This window comes from Plectropomus leopardus, chromosome 5, assembly GCF_026936395.1.
Source record: "Plectropomus leopardus strain MGB_pleo_1.0 chromosome 5, ASM2693639v1, whole genome shotgun sequence".
In the NCBI taxonomy this organism is placed as follows: Eukaryota; Metazoa; Chordata; class Actinopteri; order Perciformes; family Serranidae; genus Plectropomus; species Plectropomus leopardus.
In genome coordinates, this window is record NC_142180.1 from 22,863,338 (window position 1) to 22,880,770 (window position 17,433).

Below are 17,433 nucleotides of genomic sequence, written 5' to 3' on the forward strand. Positions count from 1 at the left end.
CAAAGAAACAAAATATAAAAAGACAAACATTTAAAAAACGATTAATATTTCAAAAGCACTGTACTTAGGAATTCGCTCTTTATTGATGTACTTTGTGGATTAATTTATTTTAATAATGACAAATTAAAGAAGTGGTGTTGAATTTATTGTCGCGCGGCCATGCATGACCACACGATGTCGCCCTCGTTCAAACATTTATTTTTAACGCAGGCAGCGTAGCTTCAATAAAATGTCACTTTGGATTAGTATGACCGCATTTAATCACAGTCTGTGGTGTATTTTATTTGCACTTTAGTTAATTCTCTAAAGTCTTCACCAGGTAAAAAGTAATTAATTTTTTTTTTCAATAAATTTAAAAATCAAATGATAGCTCTTGACAAACCTTTTCTATTACCAAAAGGTTACTTGGGAATTCTCAACCAATCCAAAGTTACTAATCAAAAACCAAAAGTTAACACTTCACACTGAAGTTTAAAGCATTAAAAATGGCATAACTGCAATTAGACGCACTCATTAAAGATATTTTTCAATAAATGTCAAATTATTATACATTAATTACATTATCATCCACATGTTTATGACATTTTAGTATTAAAGATTAATACAATACACAACATCAAGACAAAGTATGGTCATTTTTTGTTCTGGTTGGCTGGTTTGTTCTGGCTGTATAAAATTGGTCACATGTCACCAAGGCCCCTCTGGTTCTCACCCCACATTAGTTACAGTACGCATAAAGTAGCATAAAAAAACAGATCAAATTAATTTCTACTTCAGGTCAGTTGAGCTCAAATTAACTCATCAATTACCATGACAACTGAAGAAAACTCATCCACTCATGATAACATTATGACAGTGAACCTTGAGTTGGGATTATCTGGACAAACTAAGTCAGAGTAGTAGCTATACAAACTAGAGGTATCATCATCTGACATCAAAACTGTTGCTTTTTTGTACGCACAAGAGGGAAAACTCTCTCAAACCCAATCACACCTCTGTGTGGTTGTCCATACATACTGTATGTCTCTTTTTTTACTGCCTGGCTGCAGCCCAGGATGTGGTACGCAGGTGTGAAGGAGAGAGTGCAGAGTGCACATCTCGTTTTTACAAATTGATGAGATGCATTAACATGTCGCTGAAGTTTCTTGTCTTATTATAAGGGCTCATTTCTTTTTATCTTAATTAATGTTTCTTCATTGCAGCTACACATGGTTTACATGGAAACAGAAAACTACACAATGTCCTTGATGTCTGTCTACAAAGTATTACATTTTTCTGTCTGTACGTAACTATTGTCTGATTTTAATGATTCAATGAGCTATTTATTTATTTATAATCACAGCTGTTAGACTGTCAAACAAGCTGCCTGGGCACAAGATATACTGGGGCAGGAAGTGATAGTGTGGTAGAGAAAATAATAGATGATAACTGTTTTCTTTAGTTTTTTTTTTCAAGTTTCATGAAATCTTAGTGAAACTTTACCAGAATCACAAACAACTTTATTGGCGACGCATGTTGAGAACTGACTACAGAGTATTAATATATAACTACAACAAGAAAATAACGCTATACAAATATATGCAGGAAAAAAATGTAACTATCACATAAAGGTGGGTTGGTGTGAAATAAAAATATGAATGTGCATTATAACAGTTGGACACAAACATTCACCCTGTATATACAGGTAAAAATGTTACTAAAAATCATATATGGGATAAAGGTTTGTGGCCTACTGTGCTGTTCCAGTTGTAGAAGAGTGCATTGCAATAACGGAATATGATGTGAATGCCATTAAACAATAAGTATAGTAGGCTATGCATGCGAAGCAAGATGATTTTATTGCACACATGCTGATTCTAAACTACTATAATTCGGTAAAATAATTTCAGTGGGTTTAGTGAAATTGTCCAATGCTTGTGTTTTGTTTTTAATAATATTTTGGAAGAAATAAACAATTAAACACCTCAACAACTGAGACAAAAACATCTTTGGCAATACATTTGAAGCACTTGTAATGTCTTTAACTGCACTTAACACTAGTGCTATGAAAGTATTATGCTTTGCATCATCTGATCCATCAAATAACCCTGTGATAAATACTAATGAATACTTGCCCCTTGTAGTCAGTTCTGCTGCACAAAATATAATAAATTGGGAGTATGAGTGTCTTTTTCTCACAAGATGTCTGCAAAAAGTAAACAGCAAGGGGTCAAAACACCAAGTCTCTCAATACTGCACATTCCTCTCTTTTTCACAGTAGAACATTTCATGTTACAGGAGACAGAAACAGTCTCACGTCTGCTCCTACATGTCTGCATGCATATGTGTGTTTTTATATGTATGTCTCTGGAGCCGTAAGGCGTCCTCCTCCTGAGAGATGAACAGATGTTTGGTACGAGAGGAGACACGTTGACGTTGTCTGACACTCATGTGTAAAACCTCTAAAACAATACGAGCATTTAGAGAGCAAATTCAGGCCAAAAATAAGTGGAGGGTTTCAGCTGAATAACCTGTCCGCCCTCTTCACCCTTCTCCTCACCCTCCTCTCCTCCTCCTCCTCCTCCTCCTCCTCTGTTTGCAGTTCCATCCGGGTCGACAGTCCCACTTCTCAGTCCAAAAATAATACAATAACAGGATTAATCACAGCGTGTGTTCACTCAGACAGCCTGTTGAGTGTTTGGATATTTACACAGCGGCTCCGGGAGGAAAAGTACAGGGGTCATTAGGCACATTCTTCTGTTTCAAAGCTGTTAAATCTGTAATGATGTGTAAATGGTCAGAGTCAGGGAGTCCTCGTCCTGCCCAGGTAAACATTGTTTCCGTCCTTCAGGATGTCAGACACACGGCGGTGTAACACCAGGAGGAGACTCATTTCCACTGTGCTCACACAAACAGCTTCTAGTCTTTGCTATAAACAAACAATAGTCAACAAAGGTAAACATACTGACCACGGATCCAGACAGAGAAACATGACATTAGTACAGAGCTGGCGTCAAGTTATTTCTCTAATGATGGAAGCTCATTCTGCAGACTTTACAAACACAGCAGGGGGAGTTAAAACCAACACTTCAGTGTGTCAGTGGTTTTGTGTATGAGCAGATTTATAGTTCATTTAGCACTTTTAATAGTTTTTAAGCAGCTAAAGGCCCAACTAGAAATTTTGGTTCTAAGAACTTGAAAATGGTACAGTGAAACCAATGCAGTGTTTTGGTAATGTTTTCAGCGGCAAGTTTTCTTGTAGTTTGTTCTTCTTAAAGTTCAAGACAACATTCTTCATAAACAACAAAAAATGTTAGAAATGTTTTTTTATTGTTAACATATCACGTTACATTTTCATTAAAAAAAAGTTCTGTAATCTCAGTCTTCAATAACATTTCTGAATGTTGCTTTGAAAATGTTATGTCTTTGTTCTCATGTAACATTGTGGGAACATTTTACAAAAAGAACATTATATGATCTGTCACCTCTCAACATCACCAAAACAAAACAACACATTTAACCTTAAAGATACATTATTTGAAAAGACAAACTTCCTTTAAAAAATCTTTGAACATTAGATTAAAATGTTTTCTTTAAAACATTATTACAGCTTGCAGGTAACGTTAGTCAATGTTGTGGGGACATTTCCTGCTAGCTGGGGAGCTGAATCAGATCTGTTCATTACCACCATAAACAGATCACTGAATGATCAGCAGAGGGAGGACCAAGTCATTGTTTTGCAAGTCACAAGAAAGTCTTAAATCCTTGTGCTCAAATCCCAAGTCAAGACTGAAATATAATGCATCATAGTAGACGCTAAATATATTTAATTTACAAAAATCATGATTTTTTTTAAAAATGTATATTTATTTGTTGAAACATGTTTGTTGGAAGCTGCTGTGTCTCTGTTATTTTTAAGCCATTTTACTGCAATTCATTTAAATTCATTTTTTGTTGACTTCCACACAACCTGTTTCTTTCCTCGAACAAAATGATCTTTGGTATCATCCTTTTTCAAATGGTGCTTAGTAATGTAATGTTAATGTTAATATGTTAATGTTAGTCTCTTCTGAAACTTGATTGGATGTTGGGTTGGTTCAAACAAAGTGGAGTTAAATGTCGACTTGCTGGGAAAAAATAATGTTAATGTTAGCTGATTTAGGGAATGAATGGAAATTCATTGATTTGTGGCACAATTTTTAAATAAAATTCTTCTCAATCTTCAGGTATCGGGGAAGTTATCAAGTAAAAAGGCTCAAGTTCAAGTCATTGGTGTTGAAGTCCAAGATGAGTTGCCAGTCTTTTTTTATTTTGTCATGTCAAGTCATCAAATCTGTGACTAAAGTCTGCCTCAAGTCATTCAGGTGACTTGGTGACATTCCTGTTACTTGTTGCATGTATTATTTTTTGTCTTCTCACTGAGTTGATGTGTGAGACCGTAATTGTCTCAGTGTGTTAAGTGAATTATAAGTGGATGCTGATTTATATGAACACTGACATCATGGTGTTGATTGTTCGAGTTGTCAGAGTTTAGAGTGATGTATCCCACAGACTCTTCAGCAGCTCTGTCATAATGAACTCATGCTGTGTGTGCAAGCTTTGTTTAAACCCACAGACGTTTATTTTGAGGTCTTGTCACCAAGTTTACAAATGCATGACTCAAAAGACATTGTCAGTTGACTGAATGCTATAAAATAAACCTACAGATTTGAAAGTTTAACTTAAATCTGCAACAAAGAAATACAGAAAAATCAGAAGCATAAAGGTTGATGAGGTCAGTATTTTGCAGTTTGTGTCTGTAAGGAACAAACTGCCTGCCATCCAGTGTCACTGCAGTCTCGCCTGTTGGCTCGGACACTTGTTGACCGGCAGTCTCAGACAGTCCGGCCTCTGGGCACGACCTCACAGACCTGCAGCCCGTGATAAGAATGGTTTAGCCGTGGTGCTGCTGATGCCAGCAGTTTGCACTCAGGTTTTCCTGGCCGTCTGCGGATCTGTGGAATTTCTCTCCTCCTCGCCATCTCCAGCGGGGGCAGGCAGGGGCGACCGGCAGCTCTGCTCATCCTGCACGCCCTGCAGGCTTAGCACGTCGGCCTGCCCTGAGCAAACAGCACCTGGTGCGGCAGAGGAGGCTCTGCCCTGACCCTCTGTCACACTCAAATTCACATCAGCGGATCACCTCCACCGCTCTCTGACCAAAGATGGTGTCGGCTCCACATGGACGCCAAGTTTGGGTAAGAGGATGAGTGAAATCTGGGTTATAAAATCGGAACAAGCCCAGTGAGGTGGATATAAGCGGCAAGATTTTCCTCATCTCTGATACTTTCCCATCTTTTGCATCTTTCATCATTACAGCAGTGGAGAGTCATCAAGCACAGTAACTTAAGTGCTGAAGGCTACTTAAGTAGTTCCAACTGATATACAACATTATAACTGGTTACTTTTCAGATTCATATTTTACCAACAAAAAAAGCCGCATTATAAACTTAAAAAAGAGATTAAACTAGTTGTTTCTAAACTTTTTGGCTTGTGGCCCCTTAAGCAGTGGATGGTTGGGACCTCTTGTCACAACCTCTTACCCTCTAAACTTCTGACGGTTTAATTTAAATACCTATTTGTGGGAGTAAAATCATCTGATAAACGACAGAGAATCTCCAACAAATCAATATAAATACTTTGCAGCAGAACTTTATTTTGCAATTTCCTTTCATTATCAATCAACTTATGACCCCTCAGATGTATCTTGTGACTCTTTGGAGGGGCTAGCCCCCAAGGTTTGGAACCACTGGGCTAAACCACTACTGTAGGATATATAAAACAGTTACATTTGCTCCACCTCAAACAGCTACAACAGTAAAAGGCATCTCGTAGTGTTTATCACTCAGTATTATTATCTAATATTAATAATTCAAAAATGTTATCAGTCACAGGCAGAGACTCAGACCAGACCAGTTCAAGTCCCGCAATACATGAAAACACTGAAGATAAAATGCTGAACATGCAAACCACAGTCCCAATTGATCTAAATGTTCTAAATTCCCATTCAGAAACACCCACTGACAAAGAAAAGTGGTTACAACACTGGTCACAGGAACCATTATTCTGCAGAATCACTAGTACTTTTACAGTTTTTTGTTTTTTTTTACTGATAATTCTTCTATACTTTGACGTAGGATGTAGGATGACGTAGGATTTTGAATGCAGGACTTTTACTTGTAGTGGAGAATTCTTATATTATTGCATTAGCACTTTTACTCAAGTAACAGATCAGAATGTATTTAACCACTGTATTACTGTGTTACAGTGATGAATGCACAGTAATGTTAATGCAGAGTGAACATCCCATCAAAATTACTCTAATTCTCTCCTCTGGTTTTATTGTGCCTTCATAACTTGAGGGTGGAGATCATCAACACAGCAAATGCAGATGTACCTACACTGCATCTGAGAAAGCCACAGCGCTCATTTCCATGAGAGGAGGTGGAGGTGATGGTGACCCGCTGCGGCCCTGATGCTGCCATAAGACAGACTGTGCAAGTGAGTCAGTGAGGGAGCTGCTGTAACAGATGCTGCAGAGAAAATACACTCCATGACCTCAGCTCACAGCTGCCTGCAAATTCATCTCATAAACATCCTGAAACAGTTTCCTCCTTTCATCAAGGCTTTGCGTGAAAGTTGCTAAAATCTTCCCCTCTACAAGAACCTCAAGCTCAACATTCTCTCACGTAAATTTAGTTTGTGTACAGATGAAGTGGAGAATTTTCTGTTCAGAGCATATTGTACACCACTTTATACACTTGCGGTCAAAGTACAGAAAAGGCAACTTTACAGAAGTTGCACGTATAATAATGCCATGACAATATTACTCAAGAGACCTAGATAGTGAAGTGCAAGTGAAATATTTGTGGCTGCAAGAGTCAATACCCTCCAAGCTGTTTTAAGGAATCTCATGTATAAATTTATCTGCCGGCTTAATGACTCTGAGAAGGAAATAATACTTGTTCTGTCCAATGTAAGGTATAACACTAATCCCAGTGGTGGAGACACTTGTATTTTACACCACGATTTTGCTCTGTGTTTGTGTATTTCTCTAGTGTATTTGATGTTTTGTCTCTTGACCATGAGTCTGGAATAACTGATTGATTGACTGACCACACAAAGGGTTCCTTCAAGGCATAAATCGCTCCATTCATTATGTTTTCACCATACATTGTTGTGGTGCTAAAACAAATCAGACTGAATTCACCCAAAATCTAAAAAAAAAATGTTCACCTTCGTGCCCTATATTTAACATCATAAGACTATGACGTAGTATTTTTGCTGGACAGCAAAGAGCAAAAAGAATGAATAGTGTTACAGAAATATTTGTGGTGAATATTTATACATTTCCACGTCAGAGTGTTCTTAATAAATCTGGTGACAAAGTGTAAACAGAGCGTTCCCAGACACCTGGGGTTAATGCCAGGTGAATAAATGTTTTCCCAATCACTCATCTGTAACACAGCATGACAAACACGCAACAACAGGCAGGTGCTGTGAGGCTATGACTTGTGCTGCCATTTCCGAAAGACATAAACGTGCTCAGTGGAATTATTTTAGGTATTTCTCCGAGGTGTGTTATTCCAGAAGCATTTAAGAAATGCACCACTCCTCATGCTAATGAACCTCAGCTTGTGTTCACTGCTGTTAATGGTAAATAAGAAGTGGAATGACTTCATGTTGTTAAATATTTGTTCAAATTATCCCGTCAGTAGTGACCATTTAGTTTTTTTGAGTTAGGCGTCAGTCCTCAATGGTAACAAACTTTATTATAAAATATACAAAAAAATCAGGACACCTTTCAAACAATCAAATACCCTTCAGACTAGATTGTAAAAGCACAGACTTTTCATTTCATACATGACATACTGCTTGAAATGCACGCATGCAAGTCTTATATTTTAACAGCACTTTACATAGTAGTATGTGTTTAATAGTACACAGAGGGTCTTTTATTGCTGAGGGGCAAACCGCACCGTTGTTTACATTAAAATAAGCACCAATTCAATTAAACAGTATGACTGAATTAAGCTTCCTATAGGAATATTTCACCCCACAAATGATCATTTGTATACCAATTATTCACCCTGTGTTACAGTGAATTTGTAAAGAAAACTTTCTTTTTCCTAGTGACTCCATGGTGAACAAAAAATCCCAAAATTTAGAAAAGTCATAAGGGGCCACATTTAACAACAGCAAAACTATATTAAAATGTCAATTTTCAAACTCTCAGACAATCTCCTGCACGGTTAAACATAATCTCCTAGGACAGCGTCGTCCTTCATGTTTTGGATCTCTGCCTGCTCTAACAGCTGATTCAAATGATCATCTCATTGTGAACTCCTGAAGCTGCGTGATTAAGAGCTGATCGTTTAGAGAGAGATCTAAAACATGCAGGAGAAGTGTCAGTCAATAAGAAGTTTGGGAAATTCTGCCCTTTGACCTCAATTCATTACGAATTTTCTGGTTTTGGATTGTTTACTGCGGAGACGTGTAAGAAAAAGAAAGATTTTCTGTCTGAATTTAACACAACGTGGGGTGAGTAATTGGAGGCTATTCTCATGCACTGTTTATATGTGTACTCAAGTTATGCAAAAACATTTGTATATATACCATGTAATCACGGGCCAGTAATTCATGTATATATTTTGGAAGGCTGCGATCACGTGATCAGTGTGCTGATGGCCGTAAAGTAGAGACCAGTCCCTGAAGGAGGCAGGTTGAAGTGGTGCATGCATAAACATTCCCCAGGAGACGTGTTAAACCAAGTGAACTCTGAATCATTTTAAGGTATGTTGTCACCACGTTCCTCAACCAACCTAACATGTGTAACTTTATGTTAAGCACGTATTTTGTCATTTGTGGGGCCCTTTTTTGTTAGATATCACACAAATGTGTAAGTCCTTCAAGAATAGCTTGTTTTCTTTACAATTTTTAATCATGTTGACACACTTTCCTAAAGTTTCCTGCACACACAGCTTACAGTACAGTCTTGCATTGCTTAAACATTTATATTCTTACAAATAACATATGTTAACTTAGCCTGGCTGTATTACTATAAGATATCATAAATAACAACAGATTAGAAAACATTTTAAAGTAAAACAGCTGCACAATAAAGTTGCAACTGTACATTAAGAGCAACAAAAAGGTAATAAGTAATCATTTCTCTTCAGCCAGGTCAGCTTCTGTTGGACAAAGAGTAAACATCAGTGTTTATCAGTTTTTACTTCTGATCTCAGCGACAAGCAGTAAGAACTTACTGACTTACACAGTGATCCTGCAGTTTCTCGCCTGGACGTAGCTTCCTGTGTACCTGATGTCACAGCGAACCTCGTTGTTGGAGAAATCTGACTCCTGAACCATCTGTGAGGGGTTCACTGTCACCTGAGGACCGACAGAAACATAAGTAGTTATACTGATTTCTCCTTATTTGAAAACATACGTGAATTCTGCTCGAGTTAGTGATTAATTTGGTCACAATTTATCTTGCATATTTTGTGAAATCAGTTCTACACTCCCACCTTGAGTATGTAGTTTCCAGGTGGTACATCAGTGATGTCGATCCACTGGCAGTCGATGTTGGCGTGATAGGTGTCATAGCAACCAGGACCGAGCCCCTGAGAAAAATCCAGACCTCAATAAATAAAATAACAGATGCTTCACTGTAGAAAAAAAGCAGTCATAAAGCAGGAAGACAAACCTGTGTGTGAGCAGTGCAGGCGAAGCGTCGTCGTACCCCTGGGTCACAAGACGTGTCCTCGAGACAAAAACTGGCTTTGTGTCCCTCAGCAACCTTCTGTCCGGTGGAGACATCCAGCAAGTCATAGTTACTAAAGGCCTCCATACTGTGGTAATGCCTGCAGACACACAGAGACACACAGATCCAAATGAGAGCTTTACTGCGAATTTTAATAAAAATGATCATTTCTGCTGTTGTCGGCTCATATTGATGGTACACAGCTACTCACATAGTAAGTTATTGCATTTTGTGCATAACAACGTTCTATTCCTAAAAAAAAAATTACTCACATTTAATATATTTGATCAAACACATATTAGCACAGAGAAAGGAATCGAACAAAGTGTAACTGGCACAAAATAGAGCTGCTTGTGCAGCTCTTAGATGATCAAACAGAGCATCATTTCAGCAGGAGCTATTTGGGATTCTGTGTATTGCCCAAGGACATGTAGACAGGAGGAGTTGTGACTGTGATTGTATCAGTGAAGCTGCAGTCTTAATAGATGCTGCCTTGTCCTTTTAGAAACACTGAAGACTACATCTCAGTATGTTGGCAGCCAGAATAATGAAGACAAGCATAGGACTATGTGAAATTTAATATACATTTTGTGTAATTTTTCTATTACTAAATGGTAACTTCAGCATTTCTCAATGTACCCTAATAAAAAAAAAAATATTTTTGTATGTTTTTGTGTCTAAGTGAGTCATGGGAACAACAATTTTTGAAATTAGTATTGAGTGAGAGGGCTGTAGCTGGCAGGGGCAAAACAGGCTGCAATGCAATCACTCAGGGCAATGGCGCACCATAAGTTGACCACTAAAAGTGCGTTTTTTTGCCACTGACAGGCTCATATTGTTAATTCAAGTGTCAGACAATTTCTGGAAAGGAACCCTACGGAAGTAGACATTTTTGTCTAAGAGAAAGAGTAAGAGAAAGATCCATTTTGTTTCAACAGAAACATCCACGAATTTCCCATCACTGAACCCACCTGACTCCATTTAAGAGTTAAAGAGTAACTAAACCCCACACCTTTGACTTGAGGTTCCCCAGCACAAACATAATAGTGTGTTGGTGAGAGGCCGGGGACGGGGGGCTCGGTTGGTGATGAAAGCCAATAGCAAAATTCAACAGTCAGTATGCATATTTATATGCAATATGTAGAATTTTAACACTCAAATGTCAAGATTTGGACCTGAATCAATCAACAACACCACTAAATACTTCTACTAAATCCTATATATTGCTTTTCGACTAAAAAAAAGAGTTTTGGGGGTGTAGTTATTATTTAAAAATGAACAGTAATTTTACTGTGTAAACATTTCACATTTAAGTGGGTGAATCATGAAGTTTATTTCAACCAAACCAGCATGGGTGATGGTTGTAATAGTGGATAGATGAACTAAGATGATTTTTGTGAGTTTTATTTTTTTCCTCTTGACTTTGAATGAAATTTGTTTTGTGATGATAAAATTGTTTTTTATTTAAATGGAGTACGGTGAAATTCGCAACAGCAATTTCTTGGCTGTTTTTGGTTAAATGAAAACAATCTCATTCTTTAACAAAATTGTCTATCTCTCAGTTCAGTTCAGTTCAGAGCTTTTATTTCCCTCACGGGGAAATTTGATCTGCAGTACAAAACAATTGAAAAATACAATAAACATTCACATAGAACATCATAGCAGCACAGCAGTAAACTTGATTAAAAGCAATCCTGATCAACAGTAAAATTTTAAAGTAAAAGCATAAATAAAGGTCATCTAAAAGTGTCAATAAAAGGAATAACCTTGGTCGACCATTAGAAAAAGTTATTGAAATATAGAAATGTCAATAAAAGGAGTGATCAAAGTCAGTTCTCTGTAGGGATCGATAATCTGAGCCTGTCAATGATGAAAACAAGCACTTTTAGTGGAAGTACATTGACAGTACATAGTTGCCCTGAGTGGTTACACTGCAGCCTGTTTCTCTGCTTTCTGCTGCAGCCTTCTTGCTCAATACTGGACCAATTTTCCTTTTTAAAATGTGACTCCAATTAGTCACTTAGGCAAAAAAAAAAAAACATGGAAAAACAAGGTCTGTGTTGAAAAATACCAACTTTAACCTCTAACTAAAACTATCTCAATTGTATAATTCAGTCAAATCTGTCAGATCAAAGAGACGACATACTGCTGAACATGATTCATGGACTTAATAATCAATCAGTAATAACGCTGAACTCACTGGTGGCAGCTGTGCCATTCCCACTCATGTCTGGGCTTCACTGGGAGGAAGTCTGCCGTTCCCTGGTTCTTCACTCGCTGTGGGAACCGCAGCAGGACCCTGTAGTCGAGGTCCCTCACACTCGGGTGATATGCAGACCTGAAGGGAAAGGAAATAGTAAGAGAATAAGCCAAATTTACCTTTTGTATCTACAAGCAGACATGACAGTAAGAAGACCTAATTTGCTGAGAAAGTGAGAGAACACAGCTGGGGTTGACTTGTATCACCTTTTTGTTTGTGGTATCTCTACATCACATTATTCTCTACACACACTTCACTGCACACTGAACTCCGTCTCCTCCTCACTGGCCGGTTTACATAACGGTGCAGTGCTGTGTAAGCGACAGGGTGGTTTCTGGTCTTGCCTCAGTAGGTTTTTCATTCACCTCAGGAATCCTCTGCCTTTCACTTCAGAGCTCCTTTTACTTGGCAAAGTGGCTGCTCAGATCAGAGGGGAGAATCTCGTGCAGCTGCCAGGTTTATGTCCAGCCACTCTGTCATTCAGCTACGGCTTCCAAATGGGACAGAGGCCAACACACATCCTAATCTGGAAACCTCAAAGGAACCTTAAACGATTATCATTATTTCTTTATAGGTGTATACCTATTGATTTTTGTGCTTAAAGATATCATTTTTTATCACTCAGTGGATAACATGCAACAAAATGTCAGTTAAGGACAAAGGGTGACACATCAGGCTGACTCTAAATCTAATGGGCTTATTTAATTGCTCTTGACTTGACTGACAGGTTAATGTGGTGTGATGTCAAATAAATAAGTGCACCTGGAAAGACAGTTTTCTTCAGCAGCACAGCGAAGTGCGTACATCTGCACTCTCTGGATGTAAGAGGCAGCTTGGATGTAGTAAGGGTCCGGCACCAAATCCGGGAGGCCTGCAGAAAGAAAATGAAAACACAACTTTAAATATATGCATTTATTTGGGCAGAAAATGTGTTTACTTTTTGTCAAGACCTTTGAAAAGTAGGAGTTTCAACCTAAGTCTGTCTTCTGGAAATGAGGCAGAAACTTTATTCACAAAGGAAGTTTGGAAAGTAAACGATGATGTATCACAATCAACAGAAATATGTGTGGGGATTTGAATAAGCATGCACGCATCATCAGAACATTTACTGAAGTTTCTCAAGTGTATACAAGAAAAAAAAACATCTACTCAAGTTAAAAAATAGGAAATTGAACAAATCTTGCTGTTATCCCTTCAAAACCTAGATTGAAATCATTTCACCTTTTACAAATATTTAACCCTTTGAAGCCTGAGCAGATTTGAAATTATTTTACTGAATTAACAGAATTCTTAAACACTTTCCCCAGGGTTTTTTCTACTTTCTTTGTCCTTTTTTTCTTTCCTTTTTTAAAATTAATTTTCTTGGATTTTTTACTAATTTCTTAAAACTTTTTTTTTTGGGGGCACTTCTTTTGTTGCTCATTGTCTTCTTCCCATGTTTTTGAAAGAAATCAAGCCAATTTGATCAGGTTTCAAAGGGTTAAACAAGTCATTTTACTCTTTCTACCTGAGTAAATGTGATACTGCATACGCTAATAGAACACTTCAGCAGAATACTGAATGGAGAACTTTAAATACTTTAAACTTTATGCACCACTTCTGGCCAACTTCTGTACTAATGACTCAGTCTCAGTCTATCAATCAGCCATTTAATTTCAATTTTGCTCAGAGCCTCTCATGCAGGAGACATTAATTTTGCTATAAGGGGACATTATGTCTCACTCTCATTAAAATGCATTATTAAAAAAGGGGATTTAAATTTTGATCATGAATATGGGGCGCGTGTTTCACCGGAAAATGTGCTGTAACTGCCAGGGCTCATTGATTATTCAGACTTTGATTCCAGGGTGTTATTCATCAATACTTTTTTAACGTTCAAACAGCGTCTGTCAGGAAACTTTTTATGCACTTTGTCTCCCGCCCGCCTCACCGTTGTGGAAGAACCTGGTGCCATATCCCGGTCCTGGTGCAGGGCGCACTGCTGAGATCCTGTTCCTGCGGTCTGGAGGGTAAACATTATAGAAAACCGAGTTCCTGTGATGAATACTGTGTGGGTCCCGTGGGTCACCCGTGTCTGCAGCCCCTGCTGTATCCGACCTCGTGCGGGGGAAGTGTATTTCTACGGAGTTACTGGAGAGCGCGGTGGGGGGAACATTTGGCTCCGGTGTAATTCTAGTCAGTGAGTGCGCTCTTTGCGCGCTGCGAGCGTCTCCTAAACGCGTTTGCTGCTGAATGCGACGTGTATCCCCGCTATCCTCAGCCATGGTGACCCAACCAGCTGTGCCAGGTGACCCGGCAGGTGATTCTGAGTTTATCCTGCCGCCTCGGCTGTGCGTAAAGTCCGGGGATCTTACTGGTGACACAGTGGCCCGTTGTGTGCCGTCCCCAGGTGTACTCCGGCCTCCTCGAGGGACTCCACTGCCGGAGAACTCCTGGGCGGAGGTGAAAGCTGCGGCGCTGCCGTTAACTGGTGCACGTTGTGACCGGTATCCCACAGCCTCATCAGAGGTTGCGAGGCGCGGTGGAGACTGACTGCGTGCCCCGGGTCGTCCCGAAGGGAGTAAATACTGCCCCGCATCAACACCAAGAACCGACGCATCCGTTTGACTCTGTTCGTTGTGTTGAGAGTGAACCCGGGGTGCGTCCTGGAGCTCTCCTGATCTGGTTCTGGTGGACCTACTAAGCGCAACAGGAGGGGGGTGTCGGTTAAAACTGTTTTTAGTGGTCAATAAGAGCTGAGTGCGTCTTCTGCTCTGCGCAGGTGAGCGATATTGAGTTCCCGTGCTCAGTAAACTGTACACCTGACCGTTATTCTCCCACTGCATCCGGTGTCTCCACGGTCCGACACCCGCGCTCAAATGGTGCTGACCGGTACCAAAACACACCAGGACATCCAGCAGGCAAACTAATACGAGCACAAACTTCTCCATAGCTCGGCGTGATGGTGTCTCTGTGTGAAGAGCTCCAACACTGAGGCTTTAACGACGGACATTTGCTGGGTGTGTTTTGAATACACTCCACTCCGTCACACAGTTGCGCACAGCATCACCAGAGAGAGAGATAGAGAGTTTGGGTTGAGACGTCTTCAAATGTTTATAAAGTGAGTTAATCTCGGAAAAATGCAGGTTCAGCTTTATAATGCTTGTCCATGCGCGCTTGAAACTTAGAGCTAAATCACTTTTCCTGTACTACTTTCAAATCCTTTCACAAGTATTTCACCTCTGAACCTTCATCAAAAATTGGTGCACAACTTGATGAGACATGTTGCAAGAAATTAGTTAATTTACGGCGGGGGGTGTTATCATTATTGTATATTTTGAATTATTTTACTCATTCATTATAATTCTAAGTAAAATTTTAAAATCTTTCTTTGTCTTTGTTTATTCATTTATTTATTTTTAATGTATTTTTCAGGTAATCTTCTGCTTTTTCCCCGTGATTTTTGATAGAAAGCCAATTTCCTCAGGTTTCAAAGGGCTAGGATTTAATTTCTGCTACATCACATTGTGCATTCAGTATATAATGTTGGTATTGGGAGCGTCTATTTTGAAGTGCTCTGTCTGGGCTGCATTTAACTATCTCGACCTCTTCACCACATGGTGGCAGTGGAGGTGCACTCAACTTAGCTAGAAATATGATTTGAATTTGTATTCATACTTTTTTATTTATTTATTCTGTAATGCACATGTGAGAGACTGTTTATATGTATTGTGTATATTTATATATATTTTATATTTTATATGTATATTTATGGAAGTTCATGAGAGACCCATGGGGAAGGGGCAGGTTAGGGTTAAAGAACATTTTGTTACCTCTCTGTATCTGTTACTTTCTCTGCCATGATAGTAGGGCTGTATCACGTGATGCATAAATGTATTATTTATTTATTTTTAAGAAAATGTAAAATATGTTTTCCATTTGTTATCTTGTCCAATGTTATTTTTTTGTCTTGACCATATATATATATATATATAATGCTGGGACAGCCCACCTGATTAGGGGGTTACACGGCTCCTATGTAAATAGTCTACCTGTATAAGGCAGGTGAAATAGTGGTACCGGCCGCTGTCACTTCCCCCCACAGCTTCAAGTGGATCAGTCCATCATGTAATGTCAAAGGTCAAGCAGGAAGTAAATAAAGTATAATGGTATAAGCAAACAGAATAATACACCCATGAAATAGAGTGGCAAATGAGATGGGAAAAGGAGCCCAAAAACGAGAAGTTGGAGCAGAGCAGGTTCGAGAAAAAAAAATACTCGAGGTTGATGTTGCAGGACGCTTAAAAAGTTCAGACATATTTAAAAATAACGTTAGCGTCGAAAATCTTTATCGTTAGCAGCGGTAGCCTAATGACAACACTCAGATACCAGCGGAGAAACGTGACAGACCAGGAGCAAGAAGAGGAGCAGGAGGAGAAAGAGGAGGAGGACATGACAACATGTCAACAGGTGAGTCCACTGGTGCTAACAGGGATAGCCAGTTAGCATTACCAATGCTGCACCATTCAGGCATTTATTCATATTTGGTTATTTGCTAATTTCAGCGTGTTATTTCCATACAATAACAAAATGATACACCAGGCTGCCTCTCAAAATAGTTACACACATTATATGACAAACAGAAAGAAGACTCATTGAGATTTAAAATCTCTTTACCAAGAGTAACCTGGCCAAGAGGGCAGCATAAACCACTGTTACAACAATAAATGCAAGCAGACAAATACAACTATCACACATTAGAAAGAGCGAGCACAACGTCCAGTTAAAATGCAACACAGAACAGACAAACAGATTCATTTGTGCAATTTTCAGTTTCAGTGAGAATTAGAGTATGGCGGTGTATTTAAAAGCTTTTTTGTTTGTTTGTTTGTTTGTTTTGCCAAGCTCTGTGTGAACCTTAGGGACCAGCATCAAGAGAGTACTGATACTGTGATGCAGGACCTCTCTGTGAATCATCCTTTGGGGTTCATTTCACAGTTCATCATCTCTTGGTTATTGTGCGGTTGGCTTTGAGTGTTTCTGTGCTGTAAACCCTGTTGAGATGCAGGTGAATATCTGTGCTGTGTTAGCGTTGATTTAGTGTATCTGTCCTGCGTTGTAAACCCTGTGTTGATGAGATACAGGGGATTTTTGTCTGCTTAATGTGCTGTTGGTTTGCAGGTGAATGTACAGTATGTCTCTGTTGATATTCTGTGCTGGTGTTAATTTAGTGTACCTGGGTCCTGTATTGATGAGATACAGGTGAATTTAACTTAACCTACTATGCTGTAAGTTTTGAGTTGTGTAAATCCCATTTAGATGCCGGTGAATGTACTGCAAAATCATCATGCTGCAGCATGGGTCATTTGAAAATGACAAGAGTCTGGTCTATACTGTAGTTTAAGTATATAAAAAA

The 17,433-nt window shown here is 38.9% G+C and overlaps 1 protein-coding gene across 2 annotated transcripts; it reads right to left on the reverse strand.

Moving 5' to 3' along the window:
* Positions 1-6,738: 6,738 nt before the first annotated feature.
* loxl5a (lysyl oxidase-like 5a) lies at positions 6,739-15,399 on the reverse strand. Of its 2 annotated transcripts, XM_088077765.1 has the most exons (7): positions 13,969-15,399; positions 12,801-12,909; positions 11,979-12,116; positions 9,722-9,878; positions 9,543-9,638; positions 9,290-9,405; positions 6,739-9,206 (listed from the first exon to the last, which is right to left on the reverse strand). In XM_088077765.1, exons 1-7 carry the CDS (start codon positions 14,966-14,968, stop codon positions 9,200-9,202), a joined length of 1,623 nt encoding a protein of 540 aa, XP_087933891.1. In that variant the 5' UTR covers positions 14,969-15,399; the 3' UTR covers positions 6,739-9,199. The 2 variants fall into 2 exon arrangements, with proteins under 2 accessions (XP_087933891.1, XP_042339862.2); XM_042483928.2 differs by lacking the exon at positions 6,739-9,206 and having other exon boundaries at positions 9,286-9,405.
* Positions 15,400-17,433: the final 2,034 nt, after the last annotated feature.

Excerpts from the sequence above, each read along its gene's own strand:
- loxl5a (XM_088077765.1), bottom strand. The coding sequence starts at position 14,968 with ATGGAGAAGTTTGTGCTCGTATTAGTTTGCCTGCTGGATGTCCTGGTG. Across the intron at positions 12,910-13,968 it reads CACCAGGTTCTTCCACAACG|GCCTCCCGGATTTGGTGCCG; the intron begins GTGAGGCGGGCG and ends TTCTTTCTGCAG. Across the intron at positions 9,406-9,542 it reads CTGGAAACTACATACTCAAG|GTGACAGTGAACCCCTCACA; the intron begins GTGGGAGTGTAG and ends GTCGGTCCTCAG.